We start from the raw sequence: 22,007 nt of genomic DNA, 5'->3' as shown, positions 1-22,007 counted from the left end.
CTAGACAGCATATTAAAAAGCAGAGACATTACTTTGACAACAAAGGTCCATCTAGTCAAAGCTATGGTTTTTCCAGTAGTCACGTATGGATGTGAGAGTTGGACTTTAAAGAAAGCTGAGGGCCGCAGAATTGATGCTTTTGAACTGTGGTGCTGGAGAAGACTCTTGAGAGTCCCTTGGACTGCAAGGAGATCCAACCAGTCCATCCTAAAGGAGATCAGTCCTGGGTGTTCACTGGAAGGACTGATGTTGAAGCTGAAACTCCAATACTTTGGCCACCTGATGGGAAGAGCTGACTCATTTGAAAAGACCCTGATGCTAGGAAAGATTGAGGGCAGGAGGAGAAGGGGATGACAAAGGATGAGATGGTTGGATGGCATCACTGGCTCAATGGACATGAGTTTGAGTAAACTCTCAGAGTTGGTGATGGACAGGGAGGACTAATGTGCTGCAGTCCACGGGGTCGCGGAGAGTCGGACATGACTGAGCGACAGAACTGAACTGAACCAAGTCTGCTGGAGGGTGTGTGGTTTGTTTTTTTCTTGTTTGTTTGGCTGCACCAAGGGGCATGTGGGATCTTAGTTCCCTGAGCAGGGATCAAACCCATGCCCCTTATGGTGGAAATGTGAAGTCTCAACTGCTAGACCACCAGAGAAGACCCTGGAGAGTTTGTTTTTCCTAAGTGCCCCAAATACCCATGCGGCTCACTTCCTTCACTTGGGTCTTATATCAGTGTCAGCTAACCAGCTTAGAGCAAACACCACTGCTGCATCCCATCATTTTCCATCTGTCTTCACCTGTTGTGCTTTTCTTCAGAGTTCTTACAACTGGACGTTTGTGTGGGTGTGTGTGGTTACTGTCTGTCTCTCCCCAGAAGAATGGTGTTGGGTGCATTATAGGTGATCAGTCAAAATTTGCTAAGAATTCATTGACTCGAGGTTGACTTCACCAAGTGCCTTTCTAAGGTGTCTTCCCAGTTCCTCGACCCACCACCTCCACCCCACCCTCAATCAGAGGAGAGAGTACTGGGGGCTCTGCCTGACCCCATCTCCCCCTGCCTCCATTCTGGACTCACCAAGTCCAGGGTTAAGGGCACCCGGAAGTCCTACGAGCCCTTGGGACTGTTCTCTCGGGGGGCGGAAGTGTGGTCTGGCAGGGTTTCAGGTACCGCTGTTCTCCTGAGAGTTTGTGGGGAGTTTTGCTCACTCCCAGTTTCTTGCTGAATAGTTGAATGGAATCATCAGGCCCTGGTCCCTGGTCTCCCTTAAGGATCCTAAGACAGACAAGGGACAAATATTTAGGAAAAAAGGCAGCCCATAAAAAGTGAATAGTTTAGCACTGTACTGTCTGATACAATGACAACTCGCTACATGGGGCAAATTAAATGTAAATTAATTAAAATAAAATGAAAAATGCAGTCTGCCAGTCATATTAGCTGAACTTGAAGTGCTCCAAAGTCACACGCAGCCAGTGCAGACGTTTTCACCATCCCAGCAAGTTCTACTGGATGGTCCTGGAGAAAGAAACCGGTCTCATCCATGCTTGCTCTGAAAACGCAAACCCGCCCCTAGGGCTCTTCATGGAATCTCTCTGCCTTCCTTCCTCAAGCTCAAGAGGGTCAGGATTTTGTTCCATCTTTAAAACCATGAGTATGTTTATGATTTGGCAAGACAGAGGGCCCCTTTTCTGCCAGCATCTTTCAGAGGATGCTTCTCACTCAGTGTGTTGTGCAAAACTTAACACACAGTCACACTGAGATAGCATGTATTCTCATATAGTGAGCATTTTTTGAGAATGAGTAAGTTTTATGTTTTATTTACACTTGACATGCCATATTAATTTTCCCTCTTCTGAGGGCCATGATGAAATATTGAGAAGTTGCTTTTTGCCCGTTGGTTGTCACTATGTCTTCAAATCCCCAAGTTGTGTGTTCAAAGGGAAATTTAGTAAGTTTGTTGCTACTGACCCTGGATGATTATGAAATATCTGTTTCCAATTTGAAATTAAGAAATAAGAACTGAGGGAAAAGTCAAATGTTATAAATTTATTTGGGACATCTATTGCCACCTCTTTGGAAGTCTTTGAAAATTCAAGCAGAAATCAATACACATCCATCTTTTTTTTTACTTTCAATAAATAATATCTTTGAGTATATGTATATTATAGATAGATATACTTATGAGTCATTTAGCAGAGTTTGTAAGGTTTATACTGCATTAATTCCAACACAGCTCTTTCCAGGTTGATAGGGTGCAAATGAGGTAAGAATTAAGGCAAACCTAAAAGGCATGCAAATGTCGTACATTTATATTCACTGATAATACAAGCTCTTGTGTGTGGACCACACAGAGGAGTCAAGATCTCCTCCGTGTGTCTGTCTAGTACTATTTTACAGGAGAATGGTGACACAGCTTAAAATTCAGTTACATTACCGTGGGGGTCTCAGTGCTACTAACATTATGTAATCAAGGAGACACAAGCAATAGCAAAACATGAACAAGAAATCATAGAACTCTTTGCAGCACGTTTCTGCCCAGGCTTTGGAGGAGGAAGGTTTTTTTTATGAAATGATATTACACATATCACATTGTGGCAGGTTGTCTGTTTTATAATATATGCTTTTAAAATTCATTAGCAAATGACATTCTCATGCACACAAGTGTTTCAAACACAAGAAGCAAGTCCATTTATAGGTAGTCCAAGCGATATTTGTGTGTGTGTGTGTGTGTTTCTGTGTGTGTGTGTGAATAGCTGCAGACTGAATGGAACATTGATACTCTTGTGCAGTCCATAGCATTGACCTCTGCTCATTTCTGAATGTCGCACTGCAGAAGTAGTACAATGGAAGGGTCGCTCTTGGCAGCTTCTTTGAATTCATCCAGTGTAATCTGGTCATCTTTGTTCTTATCCATCTTGCTGAAAATCTTGTCCACTCGTTGCTCGGGCGTGAGGCCATCCTCATTCATTTTCATCATGATCACTGTGCCCACCATTTTGTAGATAGCCTTGGGAAGACAAGAAATAGATCATAAAGTTTACCTAAGATGGGGTAGAGAATTTAAATTTACTTCAAAGAACTCCTTAAATGCTTTTAAATAAGAGAGTGGTGTAATCAAATCGGTGTGAGTCTCATGACTAATGGGATAGAGAAGAATTTCGTGTGACTCCTAAATTTTCTGGCTGGAGGAAGTGAGTGAAGAGTTGTGGTGAGATCAAGAATGATGATCAGGGAGGTTTAGGGAGGAAAATGATGAGCTCGGTTTGAAAACTTCTGAGTTTAAGGTCAGATGGCAATCAACAAGCTCTACTCCTTGGAGATCTAGGAAAAGATGAAGTGGTCCAGATGAAACAGACTGTAATCAGTGGTCCCAACTGCTAAGGGGCTTAGAATCTGTCAAGAAAGCAAGCGAGGTGCACCAGTAAAATTAAGCCCTAAAAGAAGTTAACTGAGGGGGATCTGCAAGTCAGGGACTCTCTTCATGAGTGAAAGAACACAGTAAGACGGTTCCATTTTCCATTCAACTGCACATATGTAATTCTCAAAATGGAAATTAAAGGTAGAAATGAGTTTCATTCTTAGGAAAGTGCCTTAAAAAAGAAATGCTCATCTACACAAAGACTTGTAGGTGAACATATAGCAGCAATTTCAATAATAGCCCAAAAGTGAAACAGCACAAATACTCAACTGGCAAAGAGATAAATAAAATATGACATATCTGTACAACTGCATATGATTTTAGCAACAGAAAGGAATGAAACACTGATAGATGCTACAACATAGATAAATGTAAAAAAAAGATGCCATATATAAAAGGCTAAACGTATATTGTAGGATTCCATCTATATGAAATGCTCAGCGAGACAAATCCACAAAGAAAAAGTAGAAGGGTAGTTTCCAGAACCTGGGGTACCCATGAGCATAAGAGATCTTACTGGGAAAATAAAAATGTTCTACAATTGGATTATGATGATGGTGAATACCCTAGACCTTAAAGCATAAAGAAAGATTTGGGTGGGCCCAGAGCCCTGAAGGAAAAGGTGGAAAGCTCAGGTGAAAAGCATGGTAGAGGCCAAAGTGGCCAGCAGTGTGTGTTCAAGGGTGAGCAGCCCTGGAAGGACAGTGAGGCTGCAGCGGACATGCAAGCGAACGGATGTCAGTTGGACAGCCGAATCTGTGTGCACGGCTGTGCCTGGCATGGAGGCACAAAAGTCTGTAAAGACTTTTGACCAAATGAATGAGCAGCTCCTGAAGTACAGAGATGCTGTTAAGACTGTATCAGTTACTGATGCCTTGGTTCTGAAAAGGCGACTCAGCAAAAAGGAACCTGGAGGCAGGAAAGGGTGCCAGGGTGCAAGTGCAGAGGGCTAGAAGCTGGAGAAAATACTGCAGGAGGAGATAGAGAGCCACGTGCAGAGGGAGCATGAAGAAGGGGCACGGCTGATCAGAAGGAAAGGAGCTGAGAGTCGAGGTGAATGGCATTTCCAAGGGAGACAGAGCCTCGAGAGTGAACTGCTGTGTACTGAGCGTTTCCTACATGACAGGAAGTATTGTTGTTTAGTCGCTCAGTCGTGTCCAACTCTTTCTGACCCCCGGACTGTAGCCCGCCAGGCTCCTCTGTCCATGGGATTTCCCAGGCAAGAATACTGGAGTGGGTTGCCATTTCCTTCTCCAGCAGATCTTCCCGACCCTGGGATCGAACCTGTGTCTCCTGCCTTGGCAGGCAGATTCTTTAACCACCGAGTCATCAGGGAAGCCTGAGAGAAAGTGTTCCAGGTGCCTAATTATTACCACAGTCTTGAGCAGTAGGTTTATTATCATTTTTTCATTTTTTGATGGTTTGGTGCTCAACGCCCTATAGCCAACTCCATGCCTGAACCTTACTGGGTCTCCCAGTTTACTTGGGAAGGGAAGTGGGTACTAAAGGCAGAGGAGGGACTAAAGCTGCTGGGGCGGGTGGGTAAGTGGAAGGCAGGGCTCCCGAGGCCAGCGCTGACTGCGCTGGGGAGTGGCCCCAGAGGGAAGAGAGTCAGCATAGCCTAGCGGGCATCTGGGGGTTTGGGTCACTTGGGTTTTGACTACTGTTTCTTGCCATCACCCCTTAGCTCTGCTTTGAGAATCCACCCCCACCTCTGCTGCCCCCCAAATCTCAGCCCTGTGGTCTGGGCAGGGCCTTGCCCCAGCTCCAGGATGAGACACTTGGTCCTGCCTGTAGCGCACCTCCCTCTTTGGGTCACCTGGTCAGCACAGAGGTGGACACACAAGCCAGGACCGTCAGTGAGGGAAGAGGCACTCACTCATCAGTGGGTGAGTGCCTGGCAGGCTCCCGGACTGTTCCAGGCTGGAGGGATAGAGCGGTGAGAGAGTACGGCTCTCTCTTTACATGTAGCTTGCGTTCTATTGTATCAGGTTATTTAGGGCAGTGATAAAATCTGTGACCAGAAAAAAAACAATGTTGGTAAGGGATTAGATGGCCCAGGGGTAGGGGGATGTGAGTTCAGAGAGGAAGGCCTGCCAAGATGTTGAGATGAGGGGGCAGCCCCGAGAGGAATGAGGGGACCTGGGGGTGTCCCGGGCAGAGGGAGAAGATATCAAGGCCCTGACGTGAGGCTGTGTGTTCCAGGAAATCCAAGACCCAGGTGTCTCATGCTCAGTGTGTAAAGAGCAGTGTTGAAGACTGAGGTCGCAGTAGTGGGCAGGGGGTCCTGGGACACTTGCACAGGCAACTGAGAAGGATGCTTGTCCACGTGGAATGATGGGAAACTGGGGACCACGGGCAGCATCTTGTGCCCCCCGTGGGGAAGTTGGCTTGAGGAAGAGAGTGGCGTCCAGCAGGGCAGAGCTAAGCCAGGGCCAGAGAAGCTGCGTCCTGATGCCATCCTTCGCACCCTCTAGGCTCTTGTTGGTGGAAGATCCCACAGTGCAAGCATGGCTGGTTGAAATGTGGTTGACAGTCAGAGCCCAGCAGCTTGGAGCTGAGACATTATCCAGCATGGAGGGAGGGGACAGGACAGAGGATTCAAGGCCTGCCAGGGCTCCTGGTGGGGAGAAGGGGACTGCCATAGGCCTGTGCCCAGGGGGCCTCTTCCCAAGGTCTGCCTTCCTGCCAGCAGCAGCCCAGGCCCTGAGAACACCCGGGGACCTCACCTCGATGATCTCTAGCATCTCCACGCGGGTGATCTTGCCGTCCCCGTCTAGGTCATACATGTTGAAAGCCCAGTTCAGCTTCTGCTCAAAGCTGCCCCTGGAGGTGATGGACAGCGCGCAGATGAACTCTCGAAAGTCGATGGTACCGTCCCCGTTCTTGTCGAAGGTGCGGAAGGCGTGCTGGGCAAACTTGGAGGCATCTCCATATGGGAAGAACTACAGAACAGAACACACAAGGTCACCTGTCAGTAAGTGAAGAATCGCAGGTCCTGAAGTCAAAGGCCACCGCCACGTGCTGACCCAGGGCTCTCTCAGACCTCCAGGATGGCGAGGAGGGCGGGGGCGAGGGGGTCAAGCTTGCCCGCGTGGAAAAGGTTTGGCCCAACACTCAAGGCTAAGGACCGGCACAGGGAAGCGGTCTCCCCATGCATCCTCGCTCCCAGGCTCCTCGCTCTTTCCCGAGGGTGAGGCTGGAGACACTGGGCTTTCAGGTCGGTGGGACCTGCATCAGGGCTGCTAGAATTCCTCCTCTGTGACCTTTCTGGTCATTCTCCCTCACGGTCTAGGATAGGGACAGCCAGCTGACTTCTCTCCTGCACTGGGCAATGTGACCTGGACACCCACATTTCTCTGGGTGTGATCATCCAGGTTCACGGCCCATGGGGCCTGAGCAAGGTGGCCCTGACCTCCCGGCAGTGACTCCCGACCCCCAACCCACCATGGTCCCCCTGGGTGTTGGGCCAGTGTCCAACTCCTTTTTCTAGAAAGTTTTCTTTTGCAGGGCATTTAAGACCCACTAAAAATAGAACATGACTGGGCTTATTTCTGAGAGACATAAAGAAGTGTCTTCTCAGAGCTGGCAGGATGCTGCAGGCGACAGGAGAGGGACACAGGAGGAGGAGGGAGTGCAGACCCCCAAAGTGGGAAGACCACGGAGACCGCGGCAGTGGCCCCAGTCCTGGACACACGCCTGGGCCCACCACACACAGCAGGGAGCTCTGATACCTGACCCTCTGCCTCTGCAAAGCTAAAGGACATTCTCCATATGCGTATGTACGTATATGTATGGCTGATTCTCTTTGCTGTTTAGTAGGAACTAACACAACATTGTAAAGCAACTATAGTCTGATAAAAATATTAAAAAAAGAAGGAAAGGACATTCTCCAGGTGGAGCACAGGAAACTAGCAAATAAACCTCATCCCACCCCCAAACAAAAACAAACCACGTGCTGTTTTAAACCAGAGAAGGTGCATACGTGTTTCTGGATGAAGAAATCCACCAAATACAAAGTCCAAAGCAGATTCCTAAGGATGCCGTGGCATTCATATTCTGGTGTGGGTGTGGCCACTTGCTAAGTGGGTCAGGCTGGCCACACACAGATGGCTGGTGTCATACCCTCTCTGACTGCATCCTCTTTCTCACCGTACATCCTGACCTGGGACACGCCGAGCCCTGCCACCCACTGCCCCTACACTGAGAAGCACATTGGATGGTAGGAAATCTCCCTCCAGAAACAAAAGACAAGCATTTCATGTAAGGGGCGAATACAGGAGGCCCAGGGATGAGACAAGCATTCCCGGGGGCAGAGGTGGGGGATGGGGTGGAGGGTGGGGAGAGCTGGTTTCAATTTGCATTTCAGTAGCTCCCACTTCCAGACGCCAGGATCTGATCTGGTGCTTGCTCTTGTTGTGTAAGAAGCTACCCCTAAACCTCGTGGTGTGAAACAACAACAATCATTTTATTAATCTTGGAAAATAAAATTTGACCATCTCTTCTTTTCTAATCAAACAACTCATTCTGTAACTATGAGCCTCATATACCCTGAACTGTTCATTATTCATAACACTTATAAAACCACATGTGGAGGGGAGGAGTTGGGGGGTGGTTCTATTTTTTTCTCCTCACAACAACCAATTTTCCAACTGGCTGTATCCCAACTGGGTGTCCTATAGGTCAATCCACTTCTGACCTTAATGGCCTGGAGTTACTGGGGGCTTCCCTCATAGCTCAGTTGGTAAAGAATCTGCCTGCAATTCAGGAGACCTGGGTTTGATTCCTGGGTGGGGAAGATCCTCTGGAGAAGGAAATTGCAACCCACTCCAGTATTCTCGCCTGGAGAACCCCAGGGACAGAGGAGCCTGGCAGGCTACAATCCATGGGATCGAAAGAGTCAGACACGACTGAGCAACTAAACCACCACCACCACCACCAGAAGGGAGGATCAGTCCAGAAAGACTGCCCCCACCCTAGATGCCAGTCACAAGCCTCAGTCTGCCCCCTGTGCCTCCCAGAGACCTGCTATGAAGTGAAAGGGTTCCCACGGCCCCTCCTCAGGTGGGAGAATTTGCTGACTCACAAAATTCTGAAAGGCGCTTTATTTACTATTACCAGTTTGTTGGGGCTCCCCTGATAGCTCAGTTGGTAAAGAATTTGCCTGCAATTCAGGAGACCCCAGTTTGATTCCTGGGTTGGGAAGATCCGCTGGAGAAGGGATAGGCTACCCACTCCAGTATCCTTGGGCTTCCCTTTTGGCTCAGCTGGTAAAGAATCTGCCTGCAATGCAGGAGACCCCAGTGTGATTCCTGGGTCAGGAAGATCCTCTGGAGAAGGGAGAGGCTACTCACTCCAGTATTCTGGTCTGGAGAATTCCATGGACTGCATAGTCCATGGGGTTGCAAAGAGCCGAACACAACTGAGCGACTTTCACTTCACTTCACCAGTTGGTTATAAAGGATACAACCCGACAGAGGAGATGCACAGAGTAATGCAAGCGGTGCATGGAGCTCCCAGTACAGGTTGCCCCACTCTCCCAGCCCTTGAATGCTTTCATCAGCCTGGAAGCTTCTGGAACCCCATAGTTTAAGGGGTTTTTATGGCAGCTTCATTATGCAAGCATGATCGATTAAATCATTGGCCATTGGTGATTGAACTCAACCTCCAGACACCCTCTCTCCACTGGAGGTCTGGCTTGGGGCTGGATGTTCCAGGTCTCTAATCTGCCCCTTGTCTTTCTGGGACCAGCCCCCCACCCAATCCTGCCCCACTCCTGAAGAGACAAGCACCCAATCACCACTCATTAACATACAATAGACACTAAAGAAGGAAATGCAACCCACTCCAGTATTCTTCCCAGGAAAATCCCGTGGACAGAGGAGCCTGGCAGGCTACAGTCCATGGGGCCACAAAGAGTTGGACACGACTGAACATGCATGTGGACAAATCACTCCAGAGATTCCTAGAGTCTTAGGAACTTCTGTACCAGGAACCGAGGACTAAGATCAAATATGTTTATTCCTTATTCTAAGTATCATATGTGCCCTCTGCCTGGGCGGTCTTTCTCTCTCTCTAAGGGGGTGCTGTTTGCTAACATGCTGTGTTCAGGGGTCTTGAGCAGAACCTATACCTGAGAAATATAATAACCTAAAAACAGAGCAGACCGAGCCCCCTGGTGCATTCCAAGGTCTCCCTATGGACTTTTATCCATCAGCCTTTCTGCACCCAGTGACATGAAGTCATTGGGTATAATTTTTCTCTGTCCCTGTGGGTTTCTGGTGGTGCAATACTTTACCCATTTTATATCTCACAGCATCCTTTTAAGTTAAGGGCTATTTGATATTTTTATCTGAAAATAGCTGGGCATCTCAGGTCAGTATATTAAAAATTAATTTAGATCTGAAAAGCCTTCAGAAAAAAAAAATCGATGGTAAATTTTGAGCTATAAAAGTTGCATGTGCCTTGCTGAAGGTCTGTTTACTGACTTTTACAGCCAACATGTTTTCTCTGGAGGAACAGAGTGTGTGATGAAGAGCCCTCAGATATCTGGAGTGGTTGTTTCCTCTAGAAAATTCATCCTATGATTTTCTGAGTACTTCAAGTTTTTCAAATCAGGGGAATGATCCTTCTTTTTATGAAATAATTCAACTCTGGATGGGTCATAACAGAAAAAATGAAGCCATACTCCCTTCAATTTCTGTAGGAAGAAATCAAGGTCTTGAACTCATATCCACTCCTCTCACAGGAAAACACTGCCTAAGAAGTACAAGGATTTGGAGGGTATTATTACTTGAAGGGTATTTTTAAAATTCAATGCATTTTGCATCAACTCCTGAATTAAATATTGATGTAGAAATAATTTTGTTATTAATAATCCAAATCTTTTAATATAAAAAAACTTGGAAGTTGAAAATTTTAATATATATATATTTATATATATAGTTTTAAATATTTCACTTGTGTCTTTGTGCGTGCATGCTAAGTCACTTCAGTCATGTCTCTTTGCAACCCTACAGACTGTAGCCCACCAGGCTCTTCTGTCCACAGAATTCTCCAGGTAAGAATACTGGAGTGGTTTGTCATGACCTCCTCCAGGGGATCCTCACGACCCAGGGCTCAAAGCCGAGTTTCTTACGTCTCCTGTATTGCCAGGCAGCTTTTTTTTTTTTTTTTTTTTTTTACCACTAGTGCTATCTGGAAAGCCCTTAGGTTGCTATAAAAAACTACCATGGCTTGGGTAGCTAGTAAACAACATACATTTATTTCTCATAGTTCTGGAGGCTAGATGTTTAAGATCAAGATGCTGGCATGGTCAGGTACTGGTAAGAGCCTTCCTCTGGATTGCAGTCTGCTGACTGTTTGCTGTGTCCTCACGTTTTGGAAGGTGCAAGGACACTCTATGAGGTTTCTTTTATAAGAGCACTAATCCTGTTCATGGGGCTTCCCGGATAGCTCAAATAGTAAAGAATCTGCCCTACAATGTGGGAGATGTGGGTTTGATCCCTGGATCGGGAAGATCCCCTGGAGAAGGGAATGGCAACCCACTCCAGTATTCTTGCCTGGAGAATTCCATGGACAGAGGTGCCTGGCGGGCTAGAGTCCACGGAGTTGCAAAGAGTTGAACACAATTCAGCAACACTTTCACTTTCTTCAATCCTATTCATGAAGGTTCCACCCTCATGACCTAAGCACTTCCCTCCTAATACCGTCATTTTGGGTATGAAGTTTCAACATAAGAATTTAGGATACACGGACATTCGGCCCATAGCAACTTGTTTAAAAGGAAATAAATTTTGTTGTAAAAATTTTCAAAAACTATATTAGATAATCTAATATAGCTAACCTTCAATTAATTCCCATTGTCTCTTCTATGCCCATGTATACACACACAGTTCTATTTTTGGTCAAAATTTTTAAATCTAGTGTATCTTGTATTTCCATTAAAAGAAAAGTAAAAAAACAAAAACAAAAAACGCCTCATCCAAGAAACAGATTGTTTAGTTTTGTCTGACTAAACAACAGAGTACACTGTTTAGTCGCCAGGTTGTGCCTGACTCTTTGAGATTCCATGGACTGTATCCCACCAGGCTCCTCTGTCCATGGGATTTCCCAGGGAAGAATACTGGAGTGGGTTGCCATTTCCTCCTCCAGGGGATCTTCTCAAGCTAGGGATCGAATCTACATCTGTATCTCCTGCATTGGGAGGCAGATTCTTTACCCTGAGCCACCTGGGAAGCAGCTGCAAATGGCCAGTTAATAACTGCTGCTTGATGGGAATCCAGGCTACCAACCAGGAATCCTTCTGACCCCAGAAGCTGTGTGGTGTGCTTCCCAGAGGCATCCTTTGGGGTTTGGCATCAGTGGAGCAGCCTGTATACCCAGGAGAAGGCTCCTTTTTGAAGAGCAGGGTTTGGGGTGGAGCAGCGTCTGCTCCAGGTTCAGGCCAGCAGAGCCCTAGGCTTAATTCTGGGGGCATCTGAACTGGCCAGTCCCCCAGGCTCCTTGGGCTGGGGGTGAGGCTGTCCTGGAGGCAGTCTTCTCTACAGCTCTCTTTTATCCTTGCCCCTGTGTAGCCCACAGACCTTTGGTTCAAACACTTGGGGGCTCAGAGCTAGTAACAGAAGGTGGGACCACCAAGTAGCCCCTCTGTCCCTGGGTTCTCTGGGACCCCCAGCTATGGAGGGCTGAGTGTACTAGGCCAGCTTATACAAGGAATCTGAGCATCTGGGGATTTTGGTATTTGAGTCCTAGAACCAATTCCCATGGATGCTGAGGGACCGACTACTATATAACAAACAGAAGGTAGAAAGTTAGGGGGAAAAAATTTATCTGCCTGATCTGCCTGGAAGAGTTTGATCATAAACTCTGCATCGTACTCTGAACACTATGCCATCACAAACTCCTTGTGGACAAGCTTGAAATGTCAAGGCCTTTGCTCATGGTGCCTGGCTGGCTATGATAGAGGCAGGATTTGAATGTGTATCTATCAGGTCATTTCTGCTACATCTTTCTGTTTCTCTTAATCAAGTATTGTGTGTGTGTGTTCAGTCTCTCAGTTGTTTTCGAGTGTTTGTGACCTCATGGACGGTAGCCTGCCAGGCTCCTGTGTCCATGGGATTTCCCAGGCAAGAATACTGGAGTGAGTTGCCATTTCCTTCTCCAGGGGATCTTCCCAACCCAGGGATTGACCCCACATCTCTTGCATCTCCTTCATTGGCAGGTGGATTCTTTACCGCTGAACCACCTGGGAAGCCCTAACCAAGTATTAGCTGAAGAAATAAAGTTAAATCCACATCTGATGAAACAAACGAATTTGTTGCATTATGTAATTCTTAGCTTTCATCCTGCTAATACTGTGTATTTATCGCCATCTCCTGGCAGGAAGTATGTACTACATGAAAATCACTAGAATGCTCCTGAGGGATATTTTTCATGATTCATTCATCCTTTAATGCAACAAATATTTACTGAGCAGTTACTACCTGTCAAGCACTGTGTTGAGTGGTGGCCAAAGTAGAAAAAATATATTTTTATAATCGTGGGAGACCTAGACACTAATCATACAACTACATAAGTATAAAACTGCACTATGATATGGTAGCTCAGCTGGTAAAGAATCCACCTGCAATGTAGGAGACCCCGGTTCAATTCCTGGGTTGGGAAGATCCCCTGGAGAAGGGATAGGTTACCCACTCCAATATTCTTGGGCTTCCCTGGTGGCTCAGCCGGTAATGAATCCACCTGCAATGCGGAAGACTTGGGTTTGAAAGATCCCCTAGAGGAGGGCATGGCAACCCACTCCAGTGTTCTTGCCTGGAGAATCCCATGGACAGAGGAGCCTGGCGGGCTACAGTCCCTACGGTCGCAAAGAGTCAGACACGACTGAGTGACTTAAGCGCAATACAAGTGCATAGAGCCACAAGAGAAAGTTATGGGAATGATCTTATGAGTTTGAAACTTAATGAAAATTTAGTGTGCGGCTCCCTTCCCCCACCCTGATATGCAGGTGGTGACAATTCACTGCTCTTCATCATAGCTTAAGAAAGGTCTCAGAGTCCAAAACTTGGGGGATTACACAAATCTAGACTGTATCCCACTGTACTCCACATCCTTACTCAGAACTAAGCAATGCGCAGAAGAGGAAAAAAACCAGCAAATGCTCAAGGACACTGCCTCTCCCCAGGGGGACAAAGGGAGACTTGGCACAGATTAATCAGCCTACTCCAAAGCCACAGCAGAGGTTTTCCTTACAGAGAGTGGGCTGATGTCCCACATTTCCATCTTTTCAATAATCTATGCAGTTGTGAATATTAAATGGGGTGTCTCCTTAAGAGATGGCGAGTGAACCCCAGATATCTCATACTGAATATCCAGTGTTCTTCCAACCCCCCACCATCCCCAGTGCAACACAGGTGGCTGCGGCAAAAAAAAAAAAAAAAATGACGTCAAAACATAGTGCTTCCATCCCCGACTCCAGCCCTAGCTGCTGTCCGTGTGTCTACCTCATCCTTCTAGAAGTTGTACTGAGTTATACATTTCCCATGAGAATCCTCCCTTCTCTCTCGGAGTCACTGGGGCCTCCCTCAGTTTGATGGAGGATTTGGGTCCCCTAGAAGCTCTCCGTCCAAGCTTCAGGCGGAGCAGGTTTTCACAAGCAAGGCTTTCACCCACCGTGACGGCTGACCGCAGACCTGCTGTATCAGGGGGGAGTGGCCGCGGGACACTGAGGTGGGCGGTCTCTCTCCAGCTCTGGGCTGCTGCTGGGCAGCCCTCAGACCTCAGAACAGATGTCTGCCCATTAGTCGGCCTGAAATAGCGCTCATGATGGGATCAAAGAGCAGAGTATTCTTGGACCACTCCGCGGCTCACTGTCATGGAGAGGCCTGCCATCCAGTCTCTCATCAGACACAGTCCCTTTGGAAAAGTCCTCACTCAGGTCAGTTCTGTTTTCCTTTGTTCTCACATGTCAGAAGCCTATATTGTCTGGCTTATGAACCCACCAACACAATCCCCTCCCCAAGGATGGAGTGGTAGTAGGGAAGAACAAATCTGACTCCATATTGGATCTATTTTTTTTTAACTTTAGCCTTTATATTCTGTTGCTTTTGCTACAGGCTCATCACTAAAGGAATGTTGCTGTTAGTTGCTAAGTCGTGTCCCGTCTTCGTGATCCCATGGACTGCAGCCTGACAGTCTCCTCTGTTCGTTGAATTTCCTAGCAAGAATACTGGAGTGGATTGCCATTTTCTTCTCCCGGGAATCCTCCAAACCCAGGAATTGAATGTGGATCTGCATCTCCTGCATTGACAGGCAGATTTTTTTAAACTGCTGAGCCACCTTGAAGTATACATAATGTCCCACGTCCAGGAACCCTGCCTCCCATGCCTGAGAGTTAAGCTAAAATACCTTTATTTAAGCTCACAGGAAACATCCTGACCAGGTCCACCTGTGAATGGATGCAGGAAAGAAGAAATTAACACATCCTCCCAGGAGTCTGGCTGGAACCAGGAAATATTTGCAACAACTTATTGCCTTTTTTTTTACTTTACCTTCTCACCTCCCCCTCTTTGTTCTATAAAATAAGCTAACATCCAAACTGGGCAAGATGGTTCTTAGGGACATGAGTCCACCATCTTCTGGGTCTGCTGCTCTCCAAATAAAGTCACTATCCCTTGTTTGAACAACTTCTCTCTCAATTTATTGGCCTGTTAAGTGATGAGCAGTATGACAGAGTCTTCTCTATTGCACCACTGAAATATGGCACTTCTGCTTCTGAGGTCATCTCCCCTACCCTCTGCTGGAATGAGCCAGAAGCATCTCATGGATGACCTGGCTCAGAAATCAACCTCTCCAGGTCCTGCCAGTAGAACAGTGGTTCGTGAGAGCCTATAGGGGAGCGAGGTCCTAGACAGGTCCTTCTCCTGTGCTGCCTCAGCTGGTCTTTGAACACATTTAGGGCTAGAGGGTCATCGCTCTGCATTAAGTAACTGGCTCAAGGTTGCATCATTGGAAAAGACCCTGCAGCTGGGAAAGATTGAGGGCAAGAGGCGAAGGGGGTGACAAAGGATGAGATGGTTGGATGGCATCACTGACTCAATGGATAAGAGTTTGAGCAAACTCAGGGAGACAGGGAAGGACAGGAAAGCCTGGCGTGCTGCAGTTCATGGGGTTGCAAAGAGTCGGATGTAACTTAGGGACTGAACAACAACAATAAGGCTGTATCTCTAAGGAGGGGGAGGGCGCTGGGATCAAACCCAGCTTGCTCAGTGGATGCTGCCTCTCCTACACTTGCTGGGTCTGCCTGGCCTTCTGCACCAAAGTGGAGCTGCAGCCTGCCTCCTCCACCATGTTCTGGAAAGGATCTGCCCATCTGGCCCATGACTCTGCTGCTTCCTCCCCTCACACCGGGCTCACAGGAGCCTCAATTCTCGTCATCAAGGCTGGGCCAGGTCAGGGCAGGCTCACAGGGAGTGGGTACCCACTGTTAGGGACAAAAAGGGGGAAACACCTGTCCCTCACAGGGGACACCCCCTCCTCTCCAGGCAGCAGGAAGGGTTGGGCTCTGGGCAGGTCGGTGGGGACCATAGCCCCTGGCTCCAGGGCAGGTACTGCTGTGGAGGGAGAGAGGCCAACCAAGGATGGCAGTCAGCCTCTGGGACCTCACTGTGGCCCAGCTCAGAGCAGATACTCCATCTTGCCCGCAGGGCTGCAGGGTGTGTGGTCCTTGAGAGAAAGCAGGATCCACCCCAGGCTCACGAGAAGCAGAGGTGAGATGTGAGCTCAGTTCTGCCTTATTCTGTGATGTGGACGGAGTCATCTGAGCCTCAGTTTCCTCTTCCACAAAATAGGGCAATAATAATCAATACCTATGATGTAGAAGTGTTGTGAGATGTACTGGGGACAGAACATGCGGAAACTGTCTGAGGCTGGAAGAAGCCGGGCCTGGTCCCCTCCATGTTCCCCTCAAAGCTGTCCAGAAGCACCCCATCTCCTGATGTTTGCAGATGGCAGCTGGGTGAGCAGCTGGTTAGCGCTGGGCTCTCTCACACACATGCCCCGGGATGCTGGCCAAGCTGGTGTCCTTGAGGATTCACTTGGTATTTGGTTTTGGCTTTAGGCTCATCATGCCCTGTGACAAGCTGTCACAGGTCCAGAGGGGACTTTTCACACCCAAGTTTTCTCCTGTCCACTTCCCATAACCGTCAATAGCATCTAACTGTTCTCAGGACAAGGAACAAAATTACCCCTAAGCCTCTGTATCCAGTTTTTGGTCCACTCATCTGCCCTCTGGGCTTCTTTCACTACCTGCTACCTGGGACCTTACTGAGCTCTCAGCCACAGCATGTAGCCTTTGCCATGTTTTTCTGTTTGTCTGGAATGCTCCTTTTCTGCTCCAACCCAGTTAATGCCTGCTTCTTTTTCAGACCTTGAAGTCTTCTCCGAGTCAACATCAGAAGCTCCCATTATACACACGCACATCACTGAGTCCCACCCTCGATTACATTTATCATCGTAGTGAAGAAATGTTCAATCAAGAAATTGCTTGATTAAGGCCCATCTTCCTTAGTAGTTGTTGTTGTGGTTGTTTAGTCGCCAAGTCGTGTCCCACTCTCTTGTGACCCCATGCACTGCAGCCCGCCAAGCTCCTCTGTCCATGGGATATCCCAGGCAAGAATACTGGAGAGGGTTGCCATTTCCTTCTCCAGGGGATCTTGCTGACCCAGAAACTGAACCTGCGTCTCCTGCATTGACAGGCGGATTCTGTACCCCTGAACCACCAGGGAAGTCCCTCCCCTAGTAGACTATAAACTAAATAGGGGCAAGGAGTGGCCTGTTTTCGCCCACCACTGTGATCCCTGGCATCTAGCACAGGGCCAGGCACACGGGAGGTGTCAGATGAACATATGACTCAGCACAGCAGGTCTTTTTCGAGCCTGAGGATACAGCAGCAAATCTGCCCCACGACCAGGGAAGGCCTGAAATGTGTTCTGAAGGGTGTCTTAAGTCAGCTCAGCTAAAGAAGGCTCCCACTTGGCCTTAAATCGTGTCATTCCCGTTACTGCTTCAACCGATGATTCATGAGGACTGAATCATCATCAGAGCAGTACGTGCACTTGGTCATGTGCAGGGGAAAAGGAGAGAGATATTTCCCCTTAATCAGAAATGGTGCATCCCCAAACTGTTCTCTGCCAAGATGTTCATTCAACAGATATTCCCAAGAGCCAGGGGTGGTGCCAGGCTTCATGCTGAGCTCTGTGTGGGAGGGAGGGAGGGTGAGGGGCAGCGAAAAAGAATAAGAGTAAAATATAAGACCCGGTCCCTGCCCTCAAGCAGACATAACCAATCAGATGTAGATGCAGCCCAAAGTGTGAGCTGCCTTCCGCATGTGGGCTCTCTGGAAAGAGATTAAAGACACAGCCCCTCTATCCTGCCCGCCATGGGGGGCACCCAGATCCGGAGGTCACTTTTCAGAACTGCCTCTTCACTTGTACTCTAGGTGACGATATCCATTTTTTACATTATGGGTCCCTCAGGACTCCAGGTTTTATTATGAGACAACCACTATTAGCTCATGGTTCTTGAGCTGCATCTATTTGAGAAGAAAATTAGTCCTGAATTAAATTCCTAGAGAGGGGTTCTGCCCCTTGGGTCACGGAAGCAATTTTCACTTATGTCCTGGATCAGGTCCCTCCGTAGGCATATCGCCCCAAGAAGGTCATGAGGCCCAGGGAAGTTCTCTGACCTTATTATAGAAAACAAGACACAAGCAGCAGAAATCCTGACTAATGTTCCGGTCTCCCTCATTTGAGAATCACACCATAGGTAAAGCCAGAATCGCCTCTTCGTTAAAGGAAATACTATGCTCTTAATTGCATCTTCCCTGGTTTTAGACTATGATCTGTTATCCTGCAGATGCTTGATAAATGCTCTATAAATGCTCAGAGTGGATAAAGAAAGCAACTCGCTGCAGAGGAGCCGATGCTGGGTTGTGGCAGGGTATCTAGTTGCGACTGAACTCAAGCCAGTTTGGATATAAAATGATGGCATAAATCAGGTAAGCTTCAAAATGTCTTTTAGCTATCACATTTTATTTCTTTTTTTTTCCTGATTCTAGAAGTGAAATCTTTAAAAAAGAAAAAGGAGAAAAGAAAATTATGTTGGCAAATGGGTGATACTTTCATGAATTTGGACTTGTTAATTTACTGCCCCCTTGTGTGGCTGTTGTCTAGTTGCTAAGTCGTGTCTGACTCTTTGTGACCCCATGGACTGCAGCACGCCAGGCTTCCCTGTCCTTCACCATCTCCCAGAGTTGGCTCAAACTCATATCCACGAAGTCAGTGATGCCATCCAATCATCTCAACCCCCGCCGCCCTTTCTCCTCCTGCCATTCGTCTTTCCCAGCATCAGGGTCTTTCCCAGTGAGTGTGGCCCCTTTCGCTGGTATAGTCTAATTACAGGATCAGACTTTGAAAGGTGAACATATCTATTGTTGTTGTTTAGTCACTAAGTCGTGTCTGACTTTTTTGTGACCCAATGCACCGTAGCTCTCCAAGCTCCTCTGTTCATAGGATTTCCCAGGCAAGAATACTGGAGTGGATTGCCACTTCCTTCTCCAGAGAATCTTCCCAATCCAGGGATCAAACCTGGGTCTCCAGCGTTGGCAGGCACATTCTCTACCACTGAGCCACCTCAGAAGCCCACTCACTGGTTACTCAGACTTTAAAAATAAACTCTCTCTCTCAATAAATAAATAAATAAACTCTCTCTACTTCTGCCCAAATACCCAATTCATATTACAAATTGGTTCAATGACATCTTGATTTGGGACAAGGGGTTTCCTCTAGTACTTCTCTTGTTGACTAATGTTGAACCACCAGGATAAAGCAGTCTACTGTTAGCATATTACAAAATAGGGGGCCAACAATAGTAAATTACACAACAGTAAATTGTCTTGTTTCCATTAAAAGTCAGTCTGCTCTATTAGAAAGAAGACAATTTTGCCAATTTAAAAAGAAACCCATCTTTGAAACTAAGGAAGGGGTGAGGCTCTCTGAAGATGCTCAGTGGAAAGCTGGTAGTGTAGGGGAAAATTGGAAAAGGATCCCTCATCTCACAGTCTCTTCAATTATTCCAACTGAAGTGGGCAGAGCAGCAGATTTTGCAGCGGGTCTGAAACTGCTTATTTATTTCACCTTCTGAACTCCTCCTAGAATAAAGCAGTCTCCTCAGGATCGATGACCATTTCACCCTAGGCCCAATTCATTTCACAACATCATGGTGACCAAGATGAGAATGATCAGCCTGGCCGCATCTCAATTAAAACCTTCTATTAATATAATGTCACAGGTCACCAAGGCTGCAACTCTGAAGAGAGAGCTGTACACCTCAGCTGGCAATAGGAACCGCAATGACTGCCTGAGATGGGGAGTTCTCTCTGTAGCAGTTGAACTCATTTGTAAGAAACGAACATATACAGGGCCACCACCTCAGTAGCTGTGTTCTCCCTTTCCTAGAAAGAGAAGTCTCCCTCCCAACTCTAAAATGTTTCCCTCGATTGTTTACTGTCCATCATTGCTGACATATCCATAACTTTTACCTAAATTGTTCAAGTGAAAGGGAAAGCGTTAGCTGCTCAGTCATGTCTGACTTTTGACCCCATGGACTGTGGCTCCCCAGGATTCTCTGTCCATGGGATTCTCCAGGTAAGAATACTGGAGTGCATTGCCGTTCCCTTCTCCAGGGGACCTTCCTGACCCAGGGATTGAACCCAGTTTCTCCTGCATTGCAGGCAGATTCTTTACCATCTGAGCCACAGGGGAGCCACAAATTGCTCCAGATGTAATGCCATCTCTGCCACCAGAGGAATAAGAAAAAGGTAAGACTGCAGACCAAGAAATGAACAAGAGAAACAGATCACATGGAGGAGGAAGGGCGGTATGCCATGATGGTAGGATCAGATGGGTCTGGGATCGAGTATCAGTTCTGCAGTTTCCTAAATGTGGGACCTTTGGCAAAGTGTTTTTACAGCTTTTTCAAAGTCTTTGTTTATATGAAAACTGGGTAGGGGAAGAATTGGCTGCTGGGCTGGGATCTTTGGGATTTAAGGAGGAGGACACTAGAATCGAAAAAATGGAACGATTAGTCAATAATCGTCTACTAAATAGCACCCAGGTGCTAGTCTAACTGCTGAAAGGGATGCAGAAAAGCATAAACTGTGGCCAGATTTTGAGTTGAGGCAAAGAATTCTTGCAACAGGAGAAATTCTAAGAAGTGTAGGCTCTCCCTCGCCCCCCAGGGCAGTAATATACCCCATCTTCCCAACCCAGCTCCGGAGCGAAAGAGTGAAAAAACCAGAACAGACCATAGCAGTAGATTCCTGTTGCTACAGAAAAACCCCAAACCCCTATTTCCAGATCTCACTGGACTGCTGATTCCAGGAGGGGTTCCTTTTCACCACAACCCAGAGTTCGGAACCTGCTGTGGGAAGGAGAAGTCTTTGTTTGGGAAGGGCCAGAAGAGGAACTGGGCTGATGGTTCAGCTGGTAAAAAATCTGCTTGCAATGCAGGAGATCCAGGTTTGATCCCTGGGTTAGGAAGATACCCTGGAGAGGGGAATGGCAACCCACTCCAGTATTCTTGCCTGGAGAACTCCATGCACAGAGGAGCCTGGTGGGCTACTGTCCATAAAATCACAAAGCGTGGGACACAACTGAGTGACTAACACACACAAAAGAGGCACCAAGAGTCAGGACTCAAGGTTACAAAGAGCAGGAACATAAAACTCACGCAGACGCAGCCAAGCCGGGGCGTCAGACCCTCACCACTTCTCATCCTGCTGCAGAGCCAGCCTCGGACAGAGCTTCCTGGGACGGAGCCTGCCTCTGCAGCTTCTCCTGCCAAACCCAGACTCCTTGATCCTCCTCTCTATGAGGAGTAACCCCAGCAAAGGCCATTTGATTCTTGACTCGGTTGTCTGAGTGAATGAAGTGAGTGAAGTTGCTCAGTCGTGTCCGACTCTTTGCAATCCCATGGACTGTAGCCCACCAGGCTCCTCCATCCATGAAATTTTCTAGGCAAGAGTACTGGAGTGGGTTGCCATTTCCTTCTCCAGGGGATCTACCCGACCCAGGGATCGAACCTAGGTCTCCCACATCACAGCAGACGCTTTACCGTCTGAGCCAGAGATTAGATCTCAGGGTGCAGGGGAAGTCTCTGAAGAGTCTGCCAGTAGGGGGCCACGAGAGAACCCTCCCACTCTGATATGGACAAAGGCAGGAGCCACTGGGGTTCTGGGTGCCAGATGGCAGAGGTTTTACTCTCTATCTCCGGCAGGGCATGACCCCAGAGCAGACAAGGGTCGGAGTCCAAGTTCTGAAGGTGACACTTATTGATGTCAGGGAAGGGTCTGAGCAATTGGGCCTGTTTCCTCTCGTGTAGAATGAGGGGGTTGATTCTCCATCAGCTCGAGAGGGTCTATCAACCCCTGTAATTCTAAATCTGCATAATTGACAACATTATACTTGACAAAAGATGCTGATTTAATTAACAACACTTTTATAGCACTTCCTACGTTCCAGGCGTGTTTCA

General features: G+C 47.5%; 1 protein-coding gene across 2 annotated transcripts in view; it reads right to left on the bottom strand.

The window, feature by feature from the left end:
• Positions 1 to 2,024: 2,024 nt before the first annotated feature.
• The window catches only part of VSNL1 (visinin like 1), a 113,979-nt gene continuing 93,996 nt past the window's right edge, over positions 2,025 to 22,007 (bottom strand). For both annotated transcript variants that reach the window (XM_065928613.1, XM_065928614.1), the window contains exons 3-4: positions 6,146 to 6,361; positions 2,025 to 3,005 (exon numbers count right to left, since the gene is read on the bottom strand). In XM_065928613.1, the coding sequence (XP_065784685.1) occupies positions 2,808 to 3,005; positions 6,146 to 6,361 (414 nt within the window). In that variant the 3' untranslated portion in view covers positions 2,025 to 2,807. The remainder of the gene's footprint in view (positions 3,006 to 6,145; positions 6,362 to 22,007) is intronic.

This window comes from Muntiacus reevesi, chromosome 3, assembly GCF_963930625.1.
Source record: "Muntiacus reevesi chromosome 3, mMunRee1.1, whole genome shotgun sequence".
Lineage (NCBI taxonomy): Eukaryota > Metazoa > Chordata > Mammalia > Artiodactyla > Cervidae > Muntiacus > Muntiacus reevesi.
The sequence above is the reverse complement of the archived record's forward strand: the minus strand, read 5'-3'. Positions and strand labels throughout refer to the sequence as shown.